The sequence below is a fragment of the Pholis gunnellus genome (assembly GCF_910591455.1).
Source record: "Pholis gunnellus genome assembly, chromosome: 1".
NCBI classification, from domain to species: Eukaryota; Metazoa; Chordata; class Actinopteri; order Perciformes; family Pholidae; genus Pholis; species Pholis gunnellus.
The window spans coordinates 22,002,818-22,026,214 of record NC_136528.1 but is presented as its reverse complement, the minus strand read 5'-3'; the positions used below and the strand labels follow the sequence as shown (position 1 = coordinate 22,026,214).

The 23,397-nt window shown below is 39.9% G+C and overlaps 1 protein-coding gene across 2 annotated transcripts in view; it reads left to right on the top strand.

The window, feature by feature from the left end:
* Positions 1–16,176, top strand: part of sox6 (SRY-box transcription factor 6) — a 124,488-nt gene extending 108,312 nt beyond the window's left edge. For both annotated transcript variants that reach the window (XM_079164702.1, XM_079164701.1), the window contains exons 14-17: positions 6,483–6,588; positions 13,302–13,475; positions 14,293–14,509; positions 15,312–16,176. In XM_079164702.1, the coding sequence (XP_079020828.1) occupies positions 6,483–6,588; positions 13,302–13,475; positions 14,293–14,509; positions 15,312–15,612 (798 nt within the window). In that variant the 3' untranslated portion in view covers positions 15,613–16,176. The remainder of the gene's footprint in view (positions 1–6,482; positions 6,589–13,301; positions 13,476–14,292; positions 14,510–15,311) is intronic.
* Positions 16,177–23,397: the final 7,221 nt, after the last annotated feature.

Below are 23,397 nucleotides of genomic sequence, written 5' to 3'. Positions count from 1 at the left end.
CAGACATATTGTTCAATGTCATTGACTAGTTAATAAAAAGCACACCATAGGCTAAGCAGAGATGAAGAGATAAGTCTTTTCACATTTTGGGCCACTGACTGCCTTCACCCAGATATGCAGTTTATTGGCCCTAGGCCATTAGGTAAAGCCTGGTTGTTGAACTCTGTATTGTCAAGTATGACACATTTCTACATGGATGCATCAATTTCTCTTAAGTTGCGATTGACGTTGCATATGCGATGCCCTGGAGGTTGTGTGAGATAAAATATATTCCTCTGCTGACATGTCTCTAACTGAAATCAAAAGGTGAAAGGCCAGTGTATTAACCTATTGAACTGCCCTTTTTTGCCCTGAAGCACCTCCTTTCCTCGGTATTGATGACTACAATTGGTCATTTGGCATGTCCCAAAGCTCAGCCTCTAAATATTCAAATGGAGCTTACACTGGTGCTCCACAAAATCCAGACTCCTAACCTATTGGTTATAGTGGTTATACTGGTCTCTCCTCTGTATGTGTGTAATTGTGTGTGCATGCACATGTGTGTGTATGTGTTGCCAGGGTTCTATTCAGGCAAAGCCCTCACAAAGACTTTGAATATAATCTTGTCTGGTCTGCAGCCCTGGAAGCAATTTTCTGCTCCTTTTCGGCTGCTGTCTTGGAAATTGCAAACCAAGGCGTTTTGGCTGCAATGTAAATCCTTGGCATACAAGGGTTTGCCCATCCAAATTAGATTATGCTTAGCTTCCAGACACTGGCTGTAGCCAGCAAGTGCTATTGTGAAGATTGCTTGCATTAATGCTTTGTCCAATTGTTCATGTTTGCCAAAAGAATAAAAATAATGTATGACTCTGGATAATACGTGCATGTGTGTGTGTGTCTGCGGGCTCCTTTCCCAGGTCCGGTCTTTAGCTCTGTGTCGCCTCTTCCGCAGAAAGACATCAAGACTGCATCTTGGTTGGGTCATTTGGCGGTGGTGGCTCCATTATTTTCGGCAGTTGTCATTTAACATGGTGAATTTCTGGCCAGCTTCTGTTGCTCAGAAATGCTGCTGGCCTCGGTGGCTAAGACCTGTGATGCCGCACTCACCACAAGGCACATACAACAAAGGATGAGGAAAAGAATAGGCCACAATGGCCATTTATAGTCTATGGTATTGTTGCAGCAGGAGCATAATGGCTGCAGTGTCCAACAAGTCTTGAGGTTTTGTCCATATGTGAAAGGGTTTTTTGTAATGCCGCAGTTTCTAATGTCCTGCTGTTTGCAACCTGGAGGGTTTGATAAGGCAGGAGATTTCAGACCAACGTAACATTCCCTGGAGGACCCAGTGAACAGTTCTGGATCATTGAGGATTGGAAACCCGTAAAACTACATGATGTCAACACAAATGATCTCAGCAGTGTGGAGAAGAACTGAACACTGAGTCAGAAATGGGTCACATGGAGAGAAAGTTGCATATTACACATACAATTATGATATTTTCAACATCTCATCCTGTTGAAGATGACACAAAATTGCAATGTTTTATACACAACAAAATAGGTATAATCTGTTGAAGATTATCTCAAAATGTCCCAAAGTAGACACAACACTATGTAGAAGAAATCCAGATGTTTAGACTAAATGCACATTTCGAATTGGCACTGAAAGGTCACATTTTGTGGGTTTGACTTTTTTTCTTGCCAACAAAAAGTAACTCATCTTGAATAATTACAGCATATCCTTTTATTAAAAACAAACAATAAACATTAAATTGGCAGAAAGCCCAGAGTAGAGTTACCTCACAATTTTTTTTAAACATACTTTAAGCCCCTAATTTAATTAAAGGCCATTCCTCCCTCTGTTTTAAACAAATGAGGTGATGCCCTGGCAGTACACATTGGACTGGAATAGCTGGCCATCTCTGCTCTGTGTGGTGTTGAGGACAACTACTATAGAACAGATGCCAGCCTTTTGTGGCTGCTACTGTTGATTTTGCTGCTGCCTGCATTAGCCTTAGCAAAGGGAGAGCTCCGGGTAAAAAGAGAGCAACAGTCTGCATGAAAGTAACTGTGGGTTATACCGCATGGCTGGATGTACTTAACATTTAAATGGTTCAAAACTAGCAAAAACTACTGGAAAGCTGCAGACTTATAAATGACATTGCAACTGGTTACAATACAAATATAAAACAGATGAGGCGCTGAGCTGTGAGGAGCTGTAGCCATGTTAAAGTGCAGTCTTTGTCTCCATCAGGGCTGGGACAGATTGTTGAGGGGTTTAGCCTGAGACCCTCAGAGAGAAGACTCTGAGGGCCACAGACCACAGTGATGACTGACACTTGATACACAAAGCCCTGTATTGTGGTCAGAGACCCATTGCCTTCAACTTGCCACGTACCAGGTGTGTGATATAACCAGAGCCAGTTCTGCACATTATCACACATAAGTGGCTGTTTAGGGTCCTGCAGCTGTTGAAGGTTGCAATGATGAAAATTTGAAACATATGCAATCACATGCTTTCCACCATAAAGGAAACATGGATGAGATATTACCTATAGTTTAGAGATCCTGGAAAGTAAAGGGGTTACAGCTGTCACAGAAAGGGCTAAACATGTAATCTACTGTTTATACACTAAACAGCCAAAAAACAACCAGACTATTATATGACTTTAAGTTGGCAACTGATTATTTTGGAAGGAGTAAAATGTGTCATGCCTGCCAGCTGGTTGAAAGAAATATAGCAGTTTTCTCTTCAGATAATCATTCTGATGTCAAAATGTTTTGGCGAGCAAACATGCCAACTTAATCTGTCCTCGTATCGTCTAGTTTACGTTATTTTTTTTTTCAATATGGAGTCGGTTCATTTTGTTGCCAAAATCACACAAAAAAGCACAACAATCATAACGAAAAACTATTTATAACGGTGAATTGAAATATAAATTAATTAAAGCACGTTTTGGACCTAACCTAGATTGTAGTCCTATAATATTCAACAAGGCCTGGTTTGTCTATTTTAATCAAGTTATACAGGACTAAGAAAAAGTTACATCATAGTCAAGATTTTTACCACCAAAAAGCATAAATTGTGTCTGTTCTATGATGTTAAATGAAAACTTTGATCCAGATTAAGATAGTTGTCATTCTGTATCTATATACCTGACCCCACAAACTGAGCAAACTCAAAAAAGATTCCCGCTAATCTGCACCAGTCTACTTTACTCTTCTGTGTATTTTTCTTTCATCTCTATTTGAACAATCTCAGGCCATATAGCTTTGCCTATAGCCTTGAGCTATTTACAAAGGAGAGAGTGAAGGAGTGTCAATGCGTTGCTTAAATATAGGGCAGGAGTAAGCACAATGCACAGGGCCGTCGGCCACCCGCCTCTGCCCAGAATACACCCTGTGGGCAGAGCAGCAGGCCTCCGGCACATGTTCTGCGGCCGGCCAGATTAAAGTTCTCTTTACAGCATTGACGAGGGCTCTTTTGGGTTCCCTCGCCCAAGAAGTTGCAGAGACTCCACTATCTCTCCTCTTCCTACTTCTCTCTCTTCCTCCGTGACTCATGACTACACAGAACTGGCTCATGACATCACTTGGCGGCCGTGTACAACTGAACAAAATGCATCTGTTACCAAACTTTGAAGACAAAAGACTGCACAGGCAGGGCAGATGAGATTATTGTGGGTGGCAGTTTTCCACTGCAGCTCAGAGTGCATTGCTATAATTTTAGTTGTGTGGTGGAGAGCTGCATGCTGAAGTCATTTGAGGGAGGGACCGCTTGTTTGCCAGCGGTCGTGGTCAAAATGGGAGGGGAATAATGTGTACTGTTCCGTCTTTTGTTTCCTGTCTCTTTATCTTAAATTTTACTTTTATCTTCTGTCGTTGCCTTGTACTGTACACCTTTTTAAATCAGCCGCATACACTCCCTCTTTTCCTGTCTGGATGGCCAGCTTCCCTAGATACTGCATGTCCTTTGCTACTTCTCTGTGTCAGAGTGATCAGTAAAAATGTTATGACACTATAAAATAATGAAAGTGCCATTAATTTATCACAGCACTTGATGCGTGGGCAGTAAAGAAGCATTAGTTCACTGAATATTTTCAAACCTTAAAACAAAACCCTGATGCTCTGCAGATAATTTATGGCCCTAATTTCAACTCTAATTATAATTCACAGATATAAATTATCAAACTTAACCAATAAGTATATTAAGCTCAGTATATAAAATTTGTTGAAAATGTGTGATACCATATTGCACCGATTTTCTGATATTAATTAGCAAGCTAATACAAGGAAGGGACGATTACTGACTGTAACTACCACATTATGTCAAATATGTAAAATCCTGGCTTTTATTAAGTATATGAACATGTTTCTATATAACAACAAAGAAACACATAATCATTTTTATGTCAAAGCTACCTCAAAGAATCCCCCAACAAGAAACTCATTCAGTCTAGTTTCCAGCTGTCTAATGTGCTGATGTTCACTAATCATATGACTTTGTGCGATGGAGAAAGAAGTTCAACACTGAGCTAGTTATTAATGAAATTCACTGATGGATGGGCCCCGTTCGCTCTCCTTCTCAGCCCAACATGATGCTTAATGATCATGAGTTTATAAAAGGACTTGATTGATCATGAGGGACCACCGAAGCGCAGAAGAGGGACGAGATGACTACTTTATTACAGACATACAGTACCCATGAACGCTGTGTCTTCCTAGTGGACTGTCCAAGTAACATCAGAGGCAGCACCATTGCCCATCCAGCTAATCGCACATCAGTCACTTTGTCATCGGGCTGCTAGCTTCTTTCATTAAGAGCAATAATGTGGCTGGGTGATGAATACAGATCCGTACATGTGTTGCTTTACGCAGAATGTGACACCGAGAGGAGCGCCACACTCCATCTTCTCTTTACAAAGCATCCTCTTGCCCAGCAGGGACCACCACATATGTCATAATTAGAAAACACTTAAGTAAGCAAAGGGCCGTCAGATAGACAGGCTCTAATCACAGGCCATAAGCAGGTACTGGTTAATTGTATATCAAAATCACTCAGCTGGCCATAAAAAATGACTTCTCCTTCAAGTATGATGGTAAATTGCAGTGCTCTTTCTGTCTCTTTCGCAGTCCTTTCTTTTGAGGAATAGTTCTTAAATAAATAAAAGCATGAGGAAAAATCAAAATACTGTGAAAGGCCTCAAATGGATGTTAACTATCTTCATCCTTCATCTTGTCATTTTTTTTTTTTTAACCCTGAAGGAAAAAAAGACAGATTTTTAAATATTAAAAAAAAAATGTGCTGTAATTACTGATGGTTGTTGTTGGAGAAATATATCAAAATTCATCAAATGCAGCCGTAAAAACAAATATCGTAAAAACAGATATCTTCTCTTACAATAGTTAGGTCTGGGGGGGAGAACTTCCATGTAGTCGAAAAGTGAAAAAGTAACAAAATGGTGCAATGCATTACAAAGAAGGAGCTAAAATATTAATGTGTGTGTGTCAGGGGAGCTGTTAGTATTATGTGGGGACTACCTGAGTTTCTGTTCGGACTGCATGTGATAGGCATGTTTAGAAAAGAAAGAGGCAGAGGTCAGTGCAGACAGTACATCTTTGGCAGAGATTGAACGCTCACCCTGGGAGTAAAACAAATGCTTTTTTTTCTGAATGGTGGCAACATGCCTGCTTTTAGTGTCATCCAGGCGAAACCTAGCGGGGGAGAGATTATTTGTATCATGCCGAGTCAAAGTGTCCATCTCCTAGTTGAGTCTTTAGAGAGGAAGACAGCCCTTTGCTAATGCCCTGTGTATTCACTGAGGAAGTAGGTCATTCAACAATGGCGCCAGCAGCAGTCGGCACTCTCCCCTTGCATAATACATTAAGTGTAATGTGCAGCAACTATTCAGAGGCTCCCCGAAAGCTGTTATTTTATTCTGTAAATGCACACGGACATGACATTTAATATTGTCACGGAGCGCTGAATGACAGGGTTTCATTGTGCGTCAAGTACAACATGATGCCAAGTTTAATCTGAGCACAAAGCGACATGACAAACGGGAAAACACGGTGTGTTCTCTAAAGCATGAACTCTGAATAAATGATGGACGCTGAGCTCTGGGCACTGTGGACTGGAAGGGAGGATGTAAGGAGAAGATTACAGAGGAAAATCTGAGCACTGCAAAGAGGGCCACGGCCCCATTGTGTGCCTCGGATCACAAAGTATCCTTCTGTAAATCTATTTACAGCACCCCTGGCCCTCACTGTCTCGCTGCCTCCTGTCATCCATTATAGCAGTTGCTGAATAGAGAGATGAGAGGAAAAAGCTACATCTAGCTCATGTCAAAAGAGCAGCTCTTCAAAAGAACCTCTATTTACCAAAGACACTTTTTTTCTTTTCAAATTGTCAGATTCCTGATGGGGTTATTTTTACAATTCTATCACTGTACAGATGTGTGTATGTGCTTGTCCGTGTACCTGACTGTTTGTGTTTCCTTGTAGGAGAGGGCGCATTTTGAGAGCATCGGGCACCACCTTGGCAAGCTGGGTGAGGAAGGAAAGATCGGCCACAGAGTTATTGACCTCACCAGGCCAGAGGATCTTGATGGTAAGGCCATATTTGTGTTTTTCTCTTCTTTTTTTTTATTAATTAATTGACTTTTTAAAGTTAAGTGGATTCTCTAAAGACTAATTCTGAACTTTGAAATCAAAAGGAGTTTTGATGGCTGATAAAGCCTGCAACTCCATGTTGGTGGTGATGGTAGAGTGTATGGGTGTGTGCAGAAACGTGCGTATGTGTGAGGGAGATGTGGGGGTTGGGGTCAAAGCCGTTTGAAATGAGCCGTGGCTCCGAGGTTTTCACAGGTAGGTGAGTAGAGGACAAGGGTGCCTGAGGACAAAGCTGGCTTTTTTCCAAGCTCAGCTCCTGTTGCTGTTGTGCTTGTTTGAGGTCCTGGGCACAGGGGTGTAAATTTGGGTTGCACCAGTGTGACAAAGCGTCATCTCCCTTTGTGGCGCTGGCTCCTTCACAGGAGCAAGACGTACCTCAGTGCACCAGTGTTTGTCCGACATCAATATTTGTTGCAGTTTCCATGGCACTTCAGAGCCAGAGCAAAGAGGAAAATGGTTCTGACTCATCTTTGATGCCTCAAAGACTCTCAAGGCAGAAGGATAGATATTTCTCAGGACAATGTAACCCATCAACATCTTTAAATAGCATCTTACACATACATTTCCCAACAGTTATAGAAAGAAATGCTCCTGCATAATTGGTTCACATAGACTTTTACAAAATATATATATATTTTTACTCCCAATAATAAAAAAGAAAATTGTTTACAGACTCCAAAGTAAATATCTTCTCACATCACACCCATCGTGAAGATGAGAAACAGAGGTGCATTTAGTGGATTCATTGACATGTTTCCCATGTGAGCCACAGCAGCAGATCCCATCCCACCCGTCTGACTCCTCGGACAGATGTGCTTCCAGTGTTCATTCTCCCAGTGGGAACCTTCTCTCTGTGGCTACTGTGGAGTCGGGACTGAAACAGAGCGCACACCAGGGCAGTTGTGTCCTTTTAAGTCCTGCAAAGGGCCGAGGGAAAGGCATGCGCCAGACGCCTCACATCAGTGTTCCCAGTGGGCTATGGATTAGGAGCAAGCAGAGGTTAGAGGAGAGGAGAGGTCCTCTTCCCAGGGGGAAATGGCTGGGAGCAAGGGCAGTGCACATAACTCAAAACACACAGTTAGCATTTCTTCTCTTTAACCACAAATATATCTGTCTGTCTCTTTCAGCTTCACCAACAGGAAAACACATACGGTTGAATGATGTGAAGCAGGGTTTTATGATGTGAACCACAAAGTGTTGACTCTTCTGAGAACATGTTTACTTTTTAAATCCTTGTTGTGAGGATTTTCTGCTCCCTGGACCAATATAGGCTTTGCTCCCTGGTATACTTTGATACATAGAAACATATAGTATCCATCTAATTGCACCTTATTTGTGCTCTATTTAGTAACCTAGAAAGCTCTCCTTTGCTGATTGGCATGTCAGAAGTCATGCAGGTGTCAGTGTCATAACCAGGAAAGAAATTCTGTGACAAGGAAAAGGTTTTAGTTATGTCAAGCGTACATATTACAGTTGTTTGAATTACATTTAAAAGACTATATTTCAACATGTACTCAGCATCTGCTTCACAATAAAATAGTCATTTTTATCACTAATGTTTACTTTTTTACCTATATCAGCACAGTTTTAACCTAGACATGTTGACCTGCAAATTGCCAAATCAATGCTTACTGAATACTAAATACATAAAAACATAAATAAATAGACCTTAAGTCACAAATGTGATTTATTTTTGGCACCACTCTGGTACAGAAGGAGGGAATTTAATTTGAAATCTCACACTTTTCCTCAGTAGTTCAGAACACACTGTATTCTGTATACTTTCATGAAAAGGAAAATTACTGGGTGTACCTCCCAGCCCTAACATAGGGTGTGAAAGCCCCTGGGTGTGTAGCAGCTTTCCCCACAGAACAGAGCAGCCACATTGAGTAGACCCAGAGTACAGCGGACGTCTGTCATCACAGCAGTTAACAGAAAGCTTTTGGTTGCTTAAGCTAATATTTGCGAGGCATGCAGCTTCCAAAGTCCTAACGACTTGAAAAAAAAGTGGCAAAGGAATGGAAATAGATAGGATTTCCACGAGCCACACGCAAGAACCCCCTGCAAATTCATTAAGTCTTTTTAAGCTCTGAAAAAAACATTACCAAATACCACAAAGGCCTCGGCCCAGCCAGGACCTTTGTTCATTCGCATATGGCAGTATGGAGTTTCTGTGTAGCTGAGGTTTTGTGTTTGTCTAAACCGCCCCCATCACTGAGAGTCCGTAGAGAACAAAGAGGTTGTTGAGAGATGTGTGGAGGCAGGAAACAGAATTAATCTTAACGCCCAGTGTGATAATATCAACCGTAGAGTGAGAAAAGATGGGGCTTTAGCCAAGCAGTGTCTCTAACAATGTCCTCATGGAATAGGATGAGAAGAACCGTAGTGTTGCATTGTTGTTACATTGATGGGTTCCTTTACATCGGTAGCTTGGAGCTGTTTTGGAGTTTTATTCAAGTTGATTGTTTGAAGAGGGTATGTTGTTGTTTTTCTTCCACTGTGAGGCCGTGGGAATCAAGCACTGACTTTTATTGCTTTTCCTAGAAGAAAGCTTAGATGAGGAGGCTCAGACATAATGATTTAACAAGTGACAACAACAATAGGTGAATAGGTCATGACAATCAGGAAGAAAGTTTTGTTTTGAAGTTGGCAAATTCAAATCTACCCCCAATTGGACACATTTCTGTGTTTCTGTGTGTTTCTATATCCATGCATCTCCTCCTGTGTTTACAAAGCTAGGATGTTGTGAAAGATTAGACTCCACTCTTAAGCTAAATGCATATGAGAGGGAATCGAGTAGACAAAAGTAAAAGCCATAGCCTACATGTTGAAACAGGTTGGTCGTTTGTTCCCAAGTTCCCATGCACGCACACTCACACGAACAAGTGCTCCAGATAACTCAAATCATCCTAACTGGAAAGAAAAAAAGGATTGACATGTTATAATGGGGCTTATATCACTTGTAATTTGTAATGGTTTAATTAGCATGCAATGAGCTCAGGCTAGAACAGGGACACTGAGCGCTGTCTCCTGTCTGTCCATACACATTAATCTCGCCTGATCCTGCTCTGAGGGAGAGGCTCTATTGTCAGTAGTAAATGCCTTCAGTCAGAGGTGTTAAATTTGATCCCAACAGGGACGGCTTGGCAGGTTTGCGTGATTGTTGCCTGCTCACTGAGGCTCATCCTCTTGAGCGGATTCCTGGGTGACATTATGTGTCTGCCCGCAGAACAAAGATTAGTAAAGGAGGAGAAAAGGGGGATGAGAGGGGACGGCAGGGGCAGTGCTACCCTCTGGCTTGGAACATGGTCGAGTCTGAGCCTGCAGCTCACAGGTGTGATATAGGCTTTTGGGCCTCATTACATCCTCTCTCTATTTCTTTCCCTTGTTTCTGCTTCGTCTTTATCCGCTCTTGCTTCTTTATTTATTATACCCCCCTCCACACACACACAATCATTCTTTCTCACTGTAATTCATGCTGCTCATCTGCAGTGTTTCCAGGAGAGACAAATTAAAAGAGGATTCTCATATTGCTCTGTCACACTTGAGCTGCAGGCCTCATGAATCACAATAAATTCTATTAAGCAGCGCTCCCTCTGTTTCGCTCCCTTCCCCAGCTACCACCCAGGGGGCCTGCCCCTGTCACTGCTAAACATCTGTGTTTATTTACACAATCACACACCTAACTAACTGATTCCTAAATGTCTTGCACCTCCTGGAAAAAAAATGTTAATGCTCATTTGCAAAATGTCAGACCAGTGTCATGATTTTCAATGAAAACACAGAAACAATGTGGCAGTAAATTGCATGTTGCAGCTTCTAGGGATTTGCTGAGACTGGCTGGTAATGCGCAGGATGCCTCTGATTAAGTCATATATATTATTGGGGCTGTACTGTAATGCTTGGTTTGTAATCAGAGAGATTACAGTGAAGACTTTATTATAATTTCAGGTCAAAGTTCAAACTGTGTTAGGATGTTGGTTTGCCAGAGGCAGGCTTACGTCTGAGACAACTTGATACCTCCATTACTTTGTGTTTTACAAATCCAGGACCACACCACCCGCCTCAGTACGGGTGAAGATGATGTAACACTGCTGTTGTTCATTTCAACGGCGTTCTGTAGCATCAGACAGGCACTTTTCTATGTGCCATCATGTGAGCAAAAAACCATGCCTCATCCGGATTCCCTCCAATGAACCAAGTCACGTGGCTGGTTTCCTGGCTAACTATGGATGTGGCACTAGCTGATGGCAGGCGGTTGTTTTGTCCCCCTCCCCGTAAGAAGCTCACCTCTGCCCGTATGCATGCACACCAGTATATAAATTGCTGAATCAGTGTCAGTGATAGAGTAATGGCATGGGAGGCATCGTAAATTACAGCAAGCGATCCCGGGGCGCAGACACTGGCTGTCGTGTCTGAGTGAGCGCTGCGCTCCTGAGCTAATGAATACCTTCATCTGGCCCCGGCAGTCAGCAGATTGCCCCGCGTTGATGGATACTGTCAGCCCTCCGCCACACCACATTTCATTGCACAATAAACATGGTTGTCAAAACCAAACAAAGTGAAATCAATTCATCCTGTACAGTGAGTGCATGCTAAATGAAATTAACGTACTGTGGGGTTCGGTGGCAGCAAAGGTAGTGTATTATTTCTGAATTCATGATGGCTTTAGGGCCTATAGACATCTAGAAGGCAGAACAAGAGACGGTATTCGCAGAGTTTGAAAAAGTGTCAATGAAAATACCTCTTACGTGTTCTGATTTAGTATTTTTGTGCATCCTGTATGTGACATCCTGTAAGTGAGAGACTGAGCAAAGGAAAGGGTTCTTCAGATTAGGCTATTTTGTAGATTATCATATGAAATTAAAAAAAGGAGAAAAAAGTCACTAGTCAAAATATATGATTCACTATTTGGTGAAAATGTAATACTAAATATTTAAAATTTATGACAAGATTTCAGGAATTTTTGAAATATATTTTCGAATAATAATTATATATATGTATATATATATATATATATTACATTTATATTATTATTATAAAAATCAAGAGGTGGTCCCCCCCCCCCAAAAAAAAAAACAAGTGTCAGTTGTTGTTTTTTTAAGTATATTTGCTGATGACGGAAACATGAACACATTAATTATAATATTGTGACTCTTAACTTGCATTGGGAAAGAGCTGAATCCTTTGGGCAGCAACTAGTGCAGAGCCACAATGTGAGAACACATTTTCACTGGTCTACCATATGACGGCAATCATAAATTTGAGTGTTAAACATGATCTGGTGGAAATTGATTTGGGGGGCCTTTGTACTGAGAGAAACGGGTTTCTTAGTGGGCAGCGGGACCTCAAACATTCTCTGTGAGCAGAAATCAAACTTCCACCGCACCTCCATCTCTTTTATACTGGAGGTGGTTGTGGGCTCCTTCAGGACAGCTTCTGTGTGTGCGTCTACATATATTGCCCTTTCACTACTTGTCTCCTGTAATCCTTTTGAAAAGAAGACACACTTTTCCAAAGTGACAACACTCAATCTCTTGAGGCTGAAATGGTGCCGCAGCATCTTCAGTGGTTGGAGCAAAGCGAGGTTTCTGTGGATTTGGAATTAATGTCTCTGCACAACCCGCCATTACTCATTAAGAATTTGATTTTGTTTATCAACTGAAATAATAGAAATCAAACCACAGGTAACGTGTGCCAATGCTGCTAGTGGAATGGTCTAATGAGAAGGCTTCACATGTGGATGATGAAATATGCATGAGTCATCCCAAGCTTTCTTTTCCAGATTTGAGATCATTAAAGATGTATCGTAGCATATGGAAGGCTTTTTTTGTCTTATTTTTCAAGCCTTGTTTATCAACATGTTTTTGTTTGTTTAAATATTCATACTGCTTTTATTTAATTCTTTCACATCTTACATATAAAAGGAAGCAAATGCGCATGCAAACAGAAATCATTATCAGCCTGATGTACAGTTTAATACTGAGAGAAACTCTCTTATGCTGATTGTGAATGCCCTGATTGAGAAACGGCACTTTGCAGAATCGGCACAGTCTCTCATCGCAAATGTGGAGAGAAAGAGTGAGTGAGAAAACGACAGAAGGAAAAGAGAGAGAGAGTAAAGCAGGAAGGAGAGCAGGAGGAATGGCGTGCTTGAATTTATTTTGTGCGTATGTGTTGAATTGTAAATGTTTCATATGCCTCAAGAACTATATTTGTTATTTATGTTTTCATTCTTGCACTTTTTATGTTAACTATGAATGCCAAATTGAAATGTATGTGCCTTAGTAGAGTGTGAACACTTGCAGACAAAATATTTTACTGCCATAGAAGTCCAAGGTCTTGCTCTTTTGTTTTTGGATAGACCCAAGTATAAGTTAAAGAGCGCAGCTCCCCCTTAAACTGACATTTTTTTCATTTTTATTGCACATCAACTGTAAGCCTGTCGAGTCAGGTATTCCACTCGATATAAAATAGACCCTCTCTAAGAGGATCTGCAGCCCAGCACTCATCTAAAACATTGTCCATGATGAGGACAGTAGATGGAGAGTTTGAACGTGGCTCATCATTTAATCAATGTCGTGGGTCGCTGTTCCCGGGAAGTAAATTGCTCTGCAGATAAACCCTAACCCAATTATTGTTGGCCAACAGGAGGCGCTGGATCTACTGAGGCACGCGTCTTCAGGGAAGCCAGAGGAAGGAACAATAACGAGCCCCACATTAAAAGGCCAATGAATGCATTCATGGTGTGGGCCAAGGATGAGCGGCGCAAGATCCTCCAGGCCTTCCCCGACATGCACAACTCCAACATAAGCAAGATTTTGGGTAAGACTTTTGCAATCAAATACAAGTCGGTCAAGCAAATACAAGGGCTCTGTAACTGCTTTTGTAAAATGATATGAAACCAACATTGCTCTTTATTACCTTTTCACACTTTCCATTCTGCCTCTGTTCCTCTCACCGTCCAGCTGAAGCAGAGGCACCTAACTCACTGATAAACTTTCAGTGTTTACAGCTAATGATTAGAAAGGTCTTTCATGACACACGGTAGAGGTGGTGAACTTGCTTTCTGTGATTTCGTGAATCAATCTGAATTGTTTGTGTGTAACACACAGTTGATTTGACAAAGTAGCTGGCATCTGAAGGAGGGTGTGTTATCTCACAGGCCACTGTGCATCAGGTCACCACGGCACACAGATGGATTTATAGCCCATCACTACCATAAGTGTTTGTCATGAAAAATGACAGAGGCTAAATGGGTCTTGTCCCCTCAGCATTGGAGTCCATACATCAGAGCTGTTAAAAGTGCTGTCATCCAGTACCTAGTAGGACACTTCACAGAGCTGCAGTATTTACTGCACTAGCCTGTTGTTTCTTGCTGTTTGACATCGAAAGCATGCCTCTAGTCTCAGATTATGTAATATCAAGAGGTTGGTGAGGAACAAACAATAAATCATGATTTTGCCAGAAAATGTACTCTCTACAGTGTTAAAGTAGGCTTTGGCCAAATGTGGTCAAATGTTTGTTTTGGACTATATATAGTTGCATTACTGATCATTTTAATCACTATCAGTTATTAAAATAGCTTTTTTTTCCCGCTTATGTTCAAGTTCTCAAATTCTAAATCTACTGTATTGTGCAGGTTCCCGGTGGAAGTCAATGACTAACCAGGACAAGCAGCCATTCTATGAGGAGCAGGCCCGTCTGAGTAAGCAACACCTAGAGAAGTACCCAAACTACAAGTACAAGCCACGGCCCAAGAGGACCTGCATTATCGACGGAAAAAAACTCCGCATTGGAGAGTACAAGCAGATGATGCGCTCACGGCGACAAGAGATGAGGCAGTTCTTTACTGTGGGGTAGGTGCGCAAGTCCCACTAACTATTCACACTAACACACAGAAAATTCCAAAACATACCAAGTGGATGCTAGTTTTTAGCCTCCTTAAAGCTTCTCCTCATACACCCTTTTCAAAAGGGAATGTTGAGTTAACCTCTACTGTATTGGTCTTAAGACAAGGGTCTGACATATACATTAAAATAGTGTTTTTTTATAGCTGTGATTTAATAATTTTAGACAATAGCAGTCTGCCAATGGAGCATGAAGTGCAGACATTATTACAGGATATAAGCTTTAAGTATAGACTTACAGAAGCCTGGAGGGCAGCACTCTGAAGCTTAACACTTTAATTTACTGTGTGTGGTTAGCAGGAGAACCCTTCTCCAGGTGTTCCCATGTCAGTCATAAGCTGCAGCGGCTGGAGTATCAATCATCCAACGCAACAGCAGACAAGAGCAGCGCTAACCACGTATTGGTTTTATGTCACCAATAAACTGGGTAGTGTTTCTGAACAGCTCAAGACAGGAGCTGTCAGGAGAACCTCTCTTTTCCCAAATCCTTTTCACAGAGCTGCTGGCTTAAAGCTGACTGCTGTGGGAAACCAACCATTTCAGTTTAAGTGCAAAAGAATTATAAATATATAGTATATGAAATCTCAAGCTACGATTAAAAATAAAGAACATACATATATATATATATATATATATATATATATGTGTATCTTTTATCATTTTCTTATATTTTCTTTTGAAATCGAATTTGTTTTAAAAGTAAGTCATGTGTGTGAAATCTTAATTGTTTTTCTCTTTCTCGTACATCCAGACAGCCACCACAGATTCCTATCACCACCAGCGCCAGTATGGTCTATCCCGGGGCCATCACCTTGGCAACCACCACACCCTCACCTCAGATGACATCAGAGTGCTCGAGTGCCTCAGCGAGTCCCGAGCCATCCATTCCTGTCATTCAGAGCACCTACAACCTGAAGCTAGAGCCCAATACCTTGGTAAACAACAGTGTGCCAGTCAATGGAGAGGATGAGATGGACATGTACGAGGATTTTGAGGATGAGCCCAAATCAGACTATAGTAGTGACACACAAGAGCGAGTCAGCGCCAACTGAGATCTCTTTCATGGAAGAGGCCAGTGCCGATGCAGACACAACACTCATACAGGAGGATGACCAGAGGGCTGGTCTGATCTGAGGGAGTGAAAGAGCAAAATAAAACAAAACTACACAGGTTTAAAAATGTAAAATAAATAACGGTATATCATTTAGGAGCCAGCATGCAGATGTGGCTTCATCAGAATCAAAAGCTATTTGGTCTTAAGTGTTTCTTCAAGTGTGTGAAGCGGTTTGGTTGTGGTTATTTAGATTTTCTTTCTTTTTTTTTATCTCATTGTTTATTTTTTCATTGAGATCATGGACATTTACATAATTGGGTCGTAGAACAAAAGACAGAACTTGAAATTGAACATTTAACATGGATCTATAATTCTTCCAGACATTTGCCTTGTTTTCTTCTTCAATTAGTTGATTTTGATTTATATTGCATAACTGTTCAAGATGGGGATAATATTCTCACTCAGGTATAGTGTGCCAGCCAACAGCTTGTGAATGTTTGTAATCAATAATTAATTATTAGTATTATCAGTACAAAATATCTCAAAATTCATAGAGAGTAATTCCAACTTATTACAGAGGGGAAATTACACATTATTATTATTATTATTATTATTATTATTATTATTAGTGTTTTATTGTTATTTTTATTACACAAACTGCTTAATTTAGTGCAGAAGTGCCAAACATTTCAAGTTGTTTCTAAAATCTGTAAAATCTTTTGGGAGAGGCTTCGTGAGTCTTTGACAATCTCTTGATCCCTTAATACAGCTTCATTATCCAGACTTTCTTTAATTTACCCTAACAGAATAAACAAATGAAACTCAGGAACTTGGAGGCAGCAGGCTCTGCAGGAGGTTACAGTATACGACATGTTTGGGTGGTAGCTTGTGATGCTAGCTGTTCTCCAGGGAGCCCAATGCAGTGATCATCAATGAAAGCGGCCAGCCCTTTCATTTCCTCATCCCAGTCCACACAGAGCACCGTGGCATCCTTAACTCATTTCCAGCACTGCAACCCAGTCTGAATCACCAAATTCTTAATCAGAGTGATTGTAATCAGGCCAGAATGCGAAAGGGCCAAAGGCCTCCAATCTGTAGGATTGGAACAGCAGCGAAAGGCAGCTTTGGGGGCATTACAATCTCAAATTGATGTTGTACAATGTTTAGCTACAGTACGTTCTGTTAAAAGCTTTAGCCCCATTTGGACGACAAGTTTAAAGTCTTACGTCTTAGAACTTCATTTTTTCCAATCTTAATTCTTTTCAGACATTGTAAATCTTAAATTGACACTAAGAAGTCTTAAAGCGGAGCACGGTCATCGGGTTGATGCAATGAGTTGATTACTGCCGTAGTCTTAAGAGGAGTGACAGTTTATGAGGATATTTATAAACTGAGAGAGAGGCTAAAATCATATGTTTGTTTCTTAAATTTCCTCGTCATAGACTCATGACAGGGGTAACTTAAAACACTGATTTTTTGCATTAGTGCACTTATACAAATCTTATTCTGTCACCCTTGAGCCTTATGTTATTTTAAAATAATTGTATCAACTTTTGGAATGCACTTAACACTTGCATTTATAACAGGGAAACATGCAACGACACAAACAAGGGGTAAAAAGTCTCTGTCCTTATTTCAGCTAAAAAAAGCTGACAAGTGGTGACCTTCTGGAGACTGTAGCTAGATAAAGCAAGGCCTTGATGTTGAGACTCAGATCCTCTTTGCAGGGCAGAAGGTCTAAGTGGCTTCCCTCCCTGCCATGCCTTGCTCTGACCCCTGCCCGTGGCAACCTCAGCACCCAGGGGGCGCCATCTGGCTCAGAGAAGGAGAAAACACTAGGGAGGGATGGGAAACAATAAAAATGGGGTTTGTGTCCCTCATTGTGCTCTCCATCAAAGTGCTGGTAGTAAGGCCTCAACAGGGCTCCCACCCTGGCCCAGTCACCAGGCACTGGCGAGCAGATGGAACAAGTACATCAAGCTGTGGGGGATTATTAAAATGACTGACGACTGGGTATCATCTGAAATACAACATTATTAATGCATGACTCTTGCTATTCCCTTCCCTTGCCCTTGAACCTGTCCATTTCAGAAAGAGCTCAGAGCTTTTTGAAGGATCTGAATGGCTGGTTACTGGCTTCAACTGGTCAAGATCCCCACTGCTGGTCACTGCATTTTTCTCCTAGCTCTAATTGGTACAGATGGCTCTATATATCTCTTACGCACTCGTATCTTCTGTACTCTTATTGTCAATATCAGTGCTTGCTTGCGTTGTTTCTACTTTTTGGAAGCATTTATATTCTTATAGTCCTGTAGGTTTTTTAACCAGGCCATTCATAATTCCTGTTTTATTTTATTGTCCATCACATCTTTTCTACATTATTCTCATTTTGAGGTACAACACATTTTAAGGATGCTCTCCTACAAACAAACCCAAGTGGATTTCCCTCCAAGTCAAACTGTTTGGTGTTTTCAAGCTGTTTGCTCCTGTTTGCTGGTGGTTAGATTGATTTGTATGTGATTGTAAATAATTTCATGACCATGCCACACATGCTTTAGTTGGCTGGTAGTTAACAAGGACTCTTCATGGAACTGAAACTTGACTGTGCTTGTATAGCAAAAAAAAAAAAAAAAGAGAGAAAAAATGACAAGAACTCACAAGAGACGATGTTTCTTAAGTGTTATAAGCACTGGATATAAATTGTATTTTTTATCAATTCTGATTAATGTGAAGCTGTTCAAGGAAAAAAACACCATGAATGAACAAAAATCTCCAGTTGGACTCAAGTGGGTTTGCTCTCACAGTTGCCAGATTTGAGTCATTTTTTTTGTCTACTTATTTTGTTTATTTATGCAAGACTCATGTGATGAATGAACACTTTGTTTAAGCTTCAGGGCTGCCTAGGGGAGAGACTCAGCACAAGAAAGTGAGCAGAAAATTCAACAGCAGGCTCGGTTGGCCGTCAAACACCAGACTTCAGTGCGTTGTATATTGTATTTGAAATTGTAGAGTATCAACATATTGTATTTATTATTAGCCACTGCTGGCTCTAAAATTGTCAGTAAAACAACAACACGGACAATCAGAGAAATAGAAAAAAAAACATGTTTGATGAATTTGAGCTAAAAATGGTTTTCAGTGAATTCACCATCTCATTTAGATTTTATTGTAAATATAACATAGGAAATATATTTTTGTTCATTAGTGAAGTATAAGTTATGTATTTGACTGTTTTATGTTTTATTTTTGTACGTGGTTTCATGTTTTTAAAACCTGACAAGTCACCGTACCTCATGTAGATGCTGATTTTTTTTCTGCCTATTGGAAGAGAGCAGTATTGGACCTGAGAAAGAGTGAAGCACCTCACTTGCCAATGTTATCTTCCCTGGACTATTCAAAGAACCAATTTAAATCTACTCATCAGACTTGTTAAAAAGGATTATAGAATCATTTGTTTCCAATTATGATACAATCTATGTATGCTGTATTTCCTTACTTGTGTTTTTTGGTTATAATGGCACTCACAGTTTGTGGCAATTATTTTTAGGAGGAGCTGATACCATCCAAAAAATCTGCATGCATCTGGCTGGCATTTACATAACCACAATAAACATGTGTTTTTTCATGAATGATTGTTTCAAACACAAGTAATGTTTTTAGATTTTGAAAAAGGTGGGAGCGTGCAAATATTTATTTGTTTTAATGTGGCAAAATGCACCAACGTGGTGCATTCTTCATACTTAATTCTCTCCTTTTTTTTTTTTGTTTGTTGCTGATTTTTAATGAACATGGTCACGACTATCCAGCCATCTGCAAATGTAGCCCTCATCATTGTTTTCTCTCAATCCACTTGCAATGGTTTGAACAAACAACTGAAGACAAAAGCTTGTATGCTGTTCCAACATTACTTACTGTAATTCAATTAATTTTTTCTGTCTGAACTTTGTGATGTATATGGTGGGAATGTTCTCTGTGTTAATTTAATCAGCACAATTCACTGACATGCTGGACTGACATGCTAGCTGCTGTTCAGAAGTGTAAACTTTGTTCTTCAGGGCAACATTTATAGTTGTCTTTGGTACTTTGCTTTTTAGAGTTGTCTCTCAAGCAACACTGTGTGTGGCTGTTCTATCACTAGAGCCGTTGTTTTGAAATTGCTGGCAGTCTGATACAATTTTCTGCGTAGATTTTTTTTTTTTCCCTGGCAGGTACCTAGGCCCATGGCAAGTATTGTTTGGGTGTAGAGAAAATGAAATACATAGTGTCTCTTGCTGCTTTAAAAAAAAGTATATGTCTGAATATGTAAATAGTTTATCATAATATCTTGTACAGTCCAATGTAAAGTTTTTAATTCAACTTAAAAAAAAATGTTTGCCATCACATTTGTGTTCACATTCTTCTTTATACAGTACAAAAGATTGATTATTTGCTAGGGGTATTATTGCTAAAAAGAAAAAAAAACAAAAATGTTATGAATTTTTTTTAAATGTTTGTTTTGTTTTGCTTGGCTTCAAAGTGTACACCAGCAAGTCTTTGGTTTCCATGTGCAGTATTGACGTGAGGTGAACTTAAGGTGAATAATTTTACAGTGGTGTGTGTGGAGAGCTGTCTTCTCCGCTTTGGTAGTATTAATACACTATATCAAGTAAAAACAAACCAATGAGAGACACATTTGGGTGTATCTAGGCACCATAGAAATGTGTATACTGTATATGATTAAATTATCCCCACAGGATCAATTCAGGCATTATAATGTAACACCATTTTCTGTATGTCTCAGTCCATTGTAATAATGCAACAGTGGGATGACTAACTGCCTGTTTGAACTCATTTACCTCAAGAATTCCCTCCTTTTCTGTAAAAGAAACAGAAATTGTGTTACAGAAAACTTCTCCCATCACTCCATCTTTTGTACTGCTGTTGACACTTACAAATTAAAGAGACATTTTGTTTTAAGATTTGAGTAATTATTTTCACCGTGGAGGCATTAATCGTGTTATTTCCTGTTTCCTATATTTTTCTGCTGTGTGAGAAAACATACTTGGAAAAATATCAATCTAATGGTGTCGGCATATTTTAGTCCATTTTGAGATGTTTACCCATCACATACGTGGTAGCTGAAAGTCTGTTGCTCGATAATCTTTGTCAACTTAGTGTAAATAGATTACTATTGAAACTAATATTTAAACAACTTTTTCTTATATCACAATAAGTTATTTACACATGTGCAAGTCAGTTATGCCTATAATATCTAATATAAATATCTATAATTGTCTAAAAAGCAAACAAAGGGTAAGATTTACCATAACATTATGTATTGTGTGTTAGTGTTTATGAAAATATTTATTTTAAGGGAATGAATATATCTATTTAAGGTATAAATTAAGATTTATGGAATCTGAATAGAAAGATGTTGCTTCTATCATCACCTGTGTTAGACTTTCTGTGCCATGTTTCCAAGGACTTACGTTTTACATTTTATAACACACTGAAAGAGGCATATGTATCATGAATATTTCACTTTTAAGTGAAACAACACATATTTATAAGTTTGATTTCTCTACTATTGGTTGCTTGTTAGTACGTAAACTAGATCGTAAACTAAATATCTAATTTGATCAACCACTAATTTATTGTAGGCTGACTAATCAGCAAAAGTACATATTTGTCGATAATTTAAACTTTAGTTATAGTGCCAACATATGAACTTCAAACCAATCCGTTTGATCATGCGTCGACAAGAGTCAGTCTGACTTGACATGTTTCATCTTCCCGTCTCCACACGCAGTGCAAAATTCACAACTGTGTATACCATATGCCAACAAAAGTGTGTGCAGACAAGATAGTATACAGAATCATGTGTGCATTACCGCTGTCTGTGTAGCCAATGTTTTTGGACTATATATCCACCCCTACTTTCTTTATCACTGTAGCTAGCTGCAGCACCCTGATGTAGGCTAATTGAGCCATTCACGGCCCATTTCTGTTGTCAGTGGATATCAAAAGAAATAGAGGTTTTTAACTGATATCCTAAACCTCCATTTAACCTATGAGAGGCAATAAGTGAGTTTCTGAATTAACCAATTAACATAATGCTAGTTAGCTAGGGAAATACATTAGAGTAGCGTTAACAGCTAGCGTTACATTTTAAGCGACCTCCCCCTGATAGCGGCAGCTAAGCTGTCTGTGGTGGGGAAAGACAGCGTTAACAAACTTGTGTTTGTAACTGAAGCATTGGTTTGCAAGTTAATAAGGACATACAGTTTTGTTGAAGAGCAGCCTTGTCATTTTTAGGCATCACTAACAGTGTTTTAGGTGCAGTGTTTAGGCTAATTGGCCCTACAGTAAACTATTGGAGTGAGTAATTGGAACTGCGGTGTGGCTGCTTTGTGAGCAGGATAAACTGTGATGGTAGCTGTATATACAGTCTACGAGCTCTATGCACATTCTATCAGTCACATTTTGCAACAAAAAAAATTCATAAGTCCTTTGAGCAAAGCTAAGTTCCTGAGTTTTGTGTAGATGCATATTGCTAATTGTAGCGACAGGAAAGAGATGGAATCTCTAAGCTTTTTAAACCAGCTGTGGAGGATGAAGCAGGACACTGGTTGAAGAAGACGCCCTTGTTTCTCTAGAGGGATCACAAGACATGTGAACTACAGTATAGATTTAATTTTAGTTGGGCTTAAAATGTTGGTGCTTGTATATTACATGTGCTGTTTGTTGAATTTGCACAGAGCAAAAACAAGTAATAAGATTGCTGTAGACCACCTGAGGCCTGTACTACAAAGCAGGATTTGGGGTTAGCGTGGTAACTTCAGGGTTATCCTAGGTTTTCAGTGATACCTTGCTTTGGAGCAGGTTATGTTTGAGATGAGAGATCAACTCGAATAAAAGCTTGGTTCATGGAGTTCATTTGGACAAGCATTCATCGCTAGTTTGAACATTAGCAACATTTCTAAGGCAGCTTTTAAAACAATAACATTAGTTTTACAAGTGTGTTAGATTTGAGGTGTAACAGGTTTTTCTTGCATGCAGTCGTTATTTTAACTGAAATGTTGATTGCTGCTTATTTCACTCACTTGTAACATGCTTTAGAATAAGTTTTCACTGCTTTGACATAACATCATAAGGTGATGATGTTAGGGTCAGAAATCAAAGAGGCATTGATTCATGAGAGTCTGATCTAATTGATATCACAGCATTGGAAAAAGCTGTCGTAAATAATGCGTATATGAATGTAGAACAATGTTTTATGCATCTGCACGGTTAGGCTGACAGCAGGGATGTGTACTGAAACCTGGTATTAACCGGGCACCGGTGCTACATTTTAAAAGACCGGAGTATTGATAAGCTCCAATGTTATTGGTTCTTTTTTAACCTTTTGCGGTAACTTATTATCATGCTTCAGCGTACATCTCCTTTGCTCTCTGTGTTGGTGCTGAGCTCCTCGAACTACACACACACACACACACACACACACCTACACACACACACACACACACACACCCACGCACACAATCACACACACACACACAGTAACTGACAATGCATTAAATCAGCCAACAGTTAATAAATAATCATTAAAACCCATACGCTGTTTTACCAGCCTATAACTAAATGCTCAAGTAGCAGTAGCCAGACCTGTACCGAACCCTGAGTTTGGCATGTATTGATGTTTTAATGTAATCAGAACTGCAAAGCTAAAAGTGTGCTTGTCATTTTTTCTAACTATTTTCTAACCACAAGTCTGGTGAATGTGTTATTACAGGATGTCTCTTGT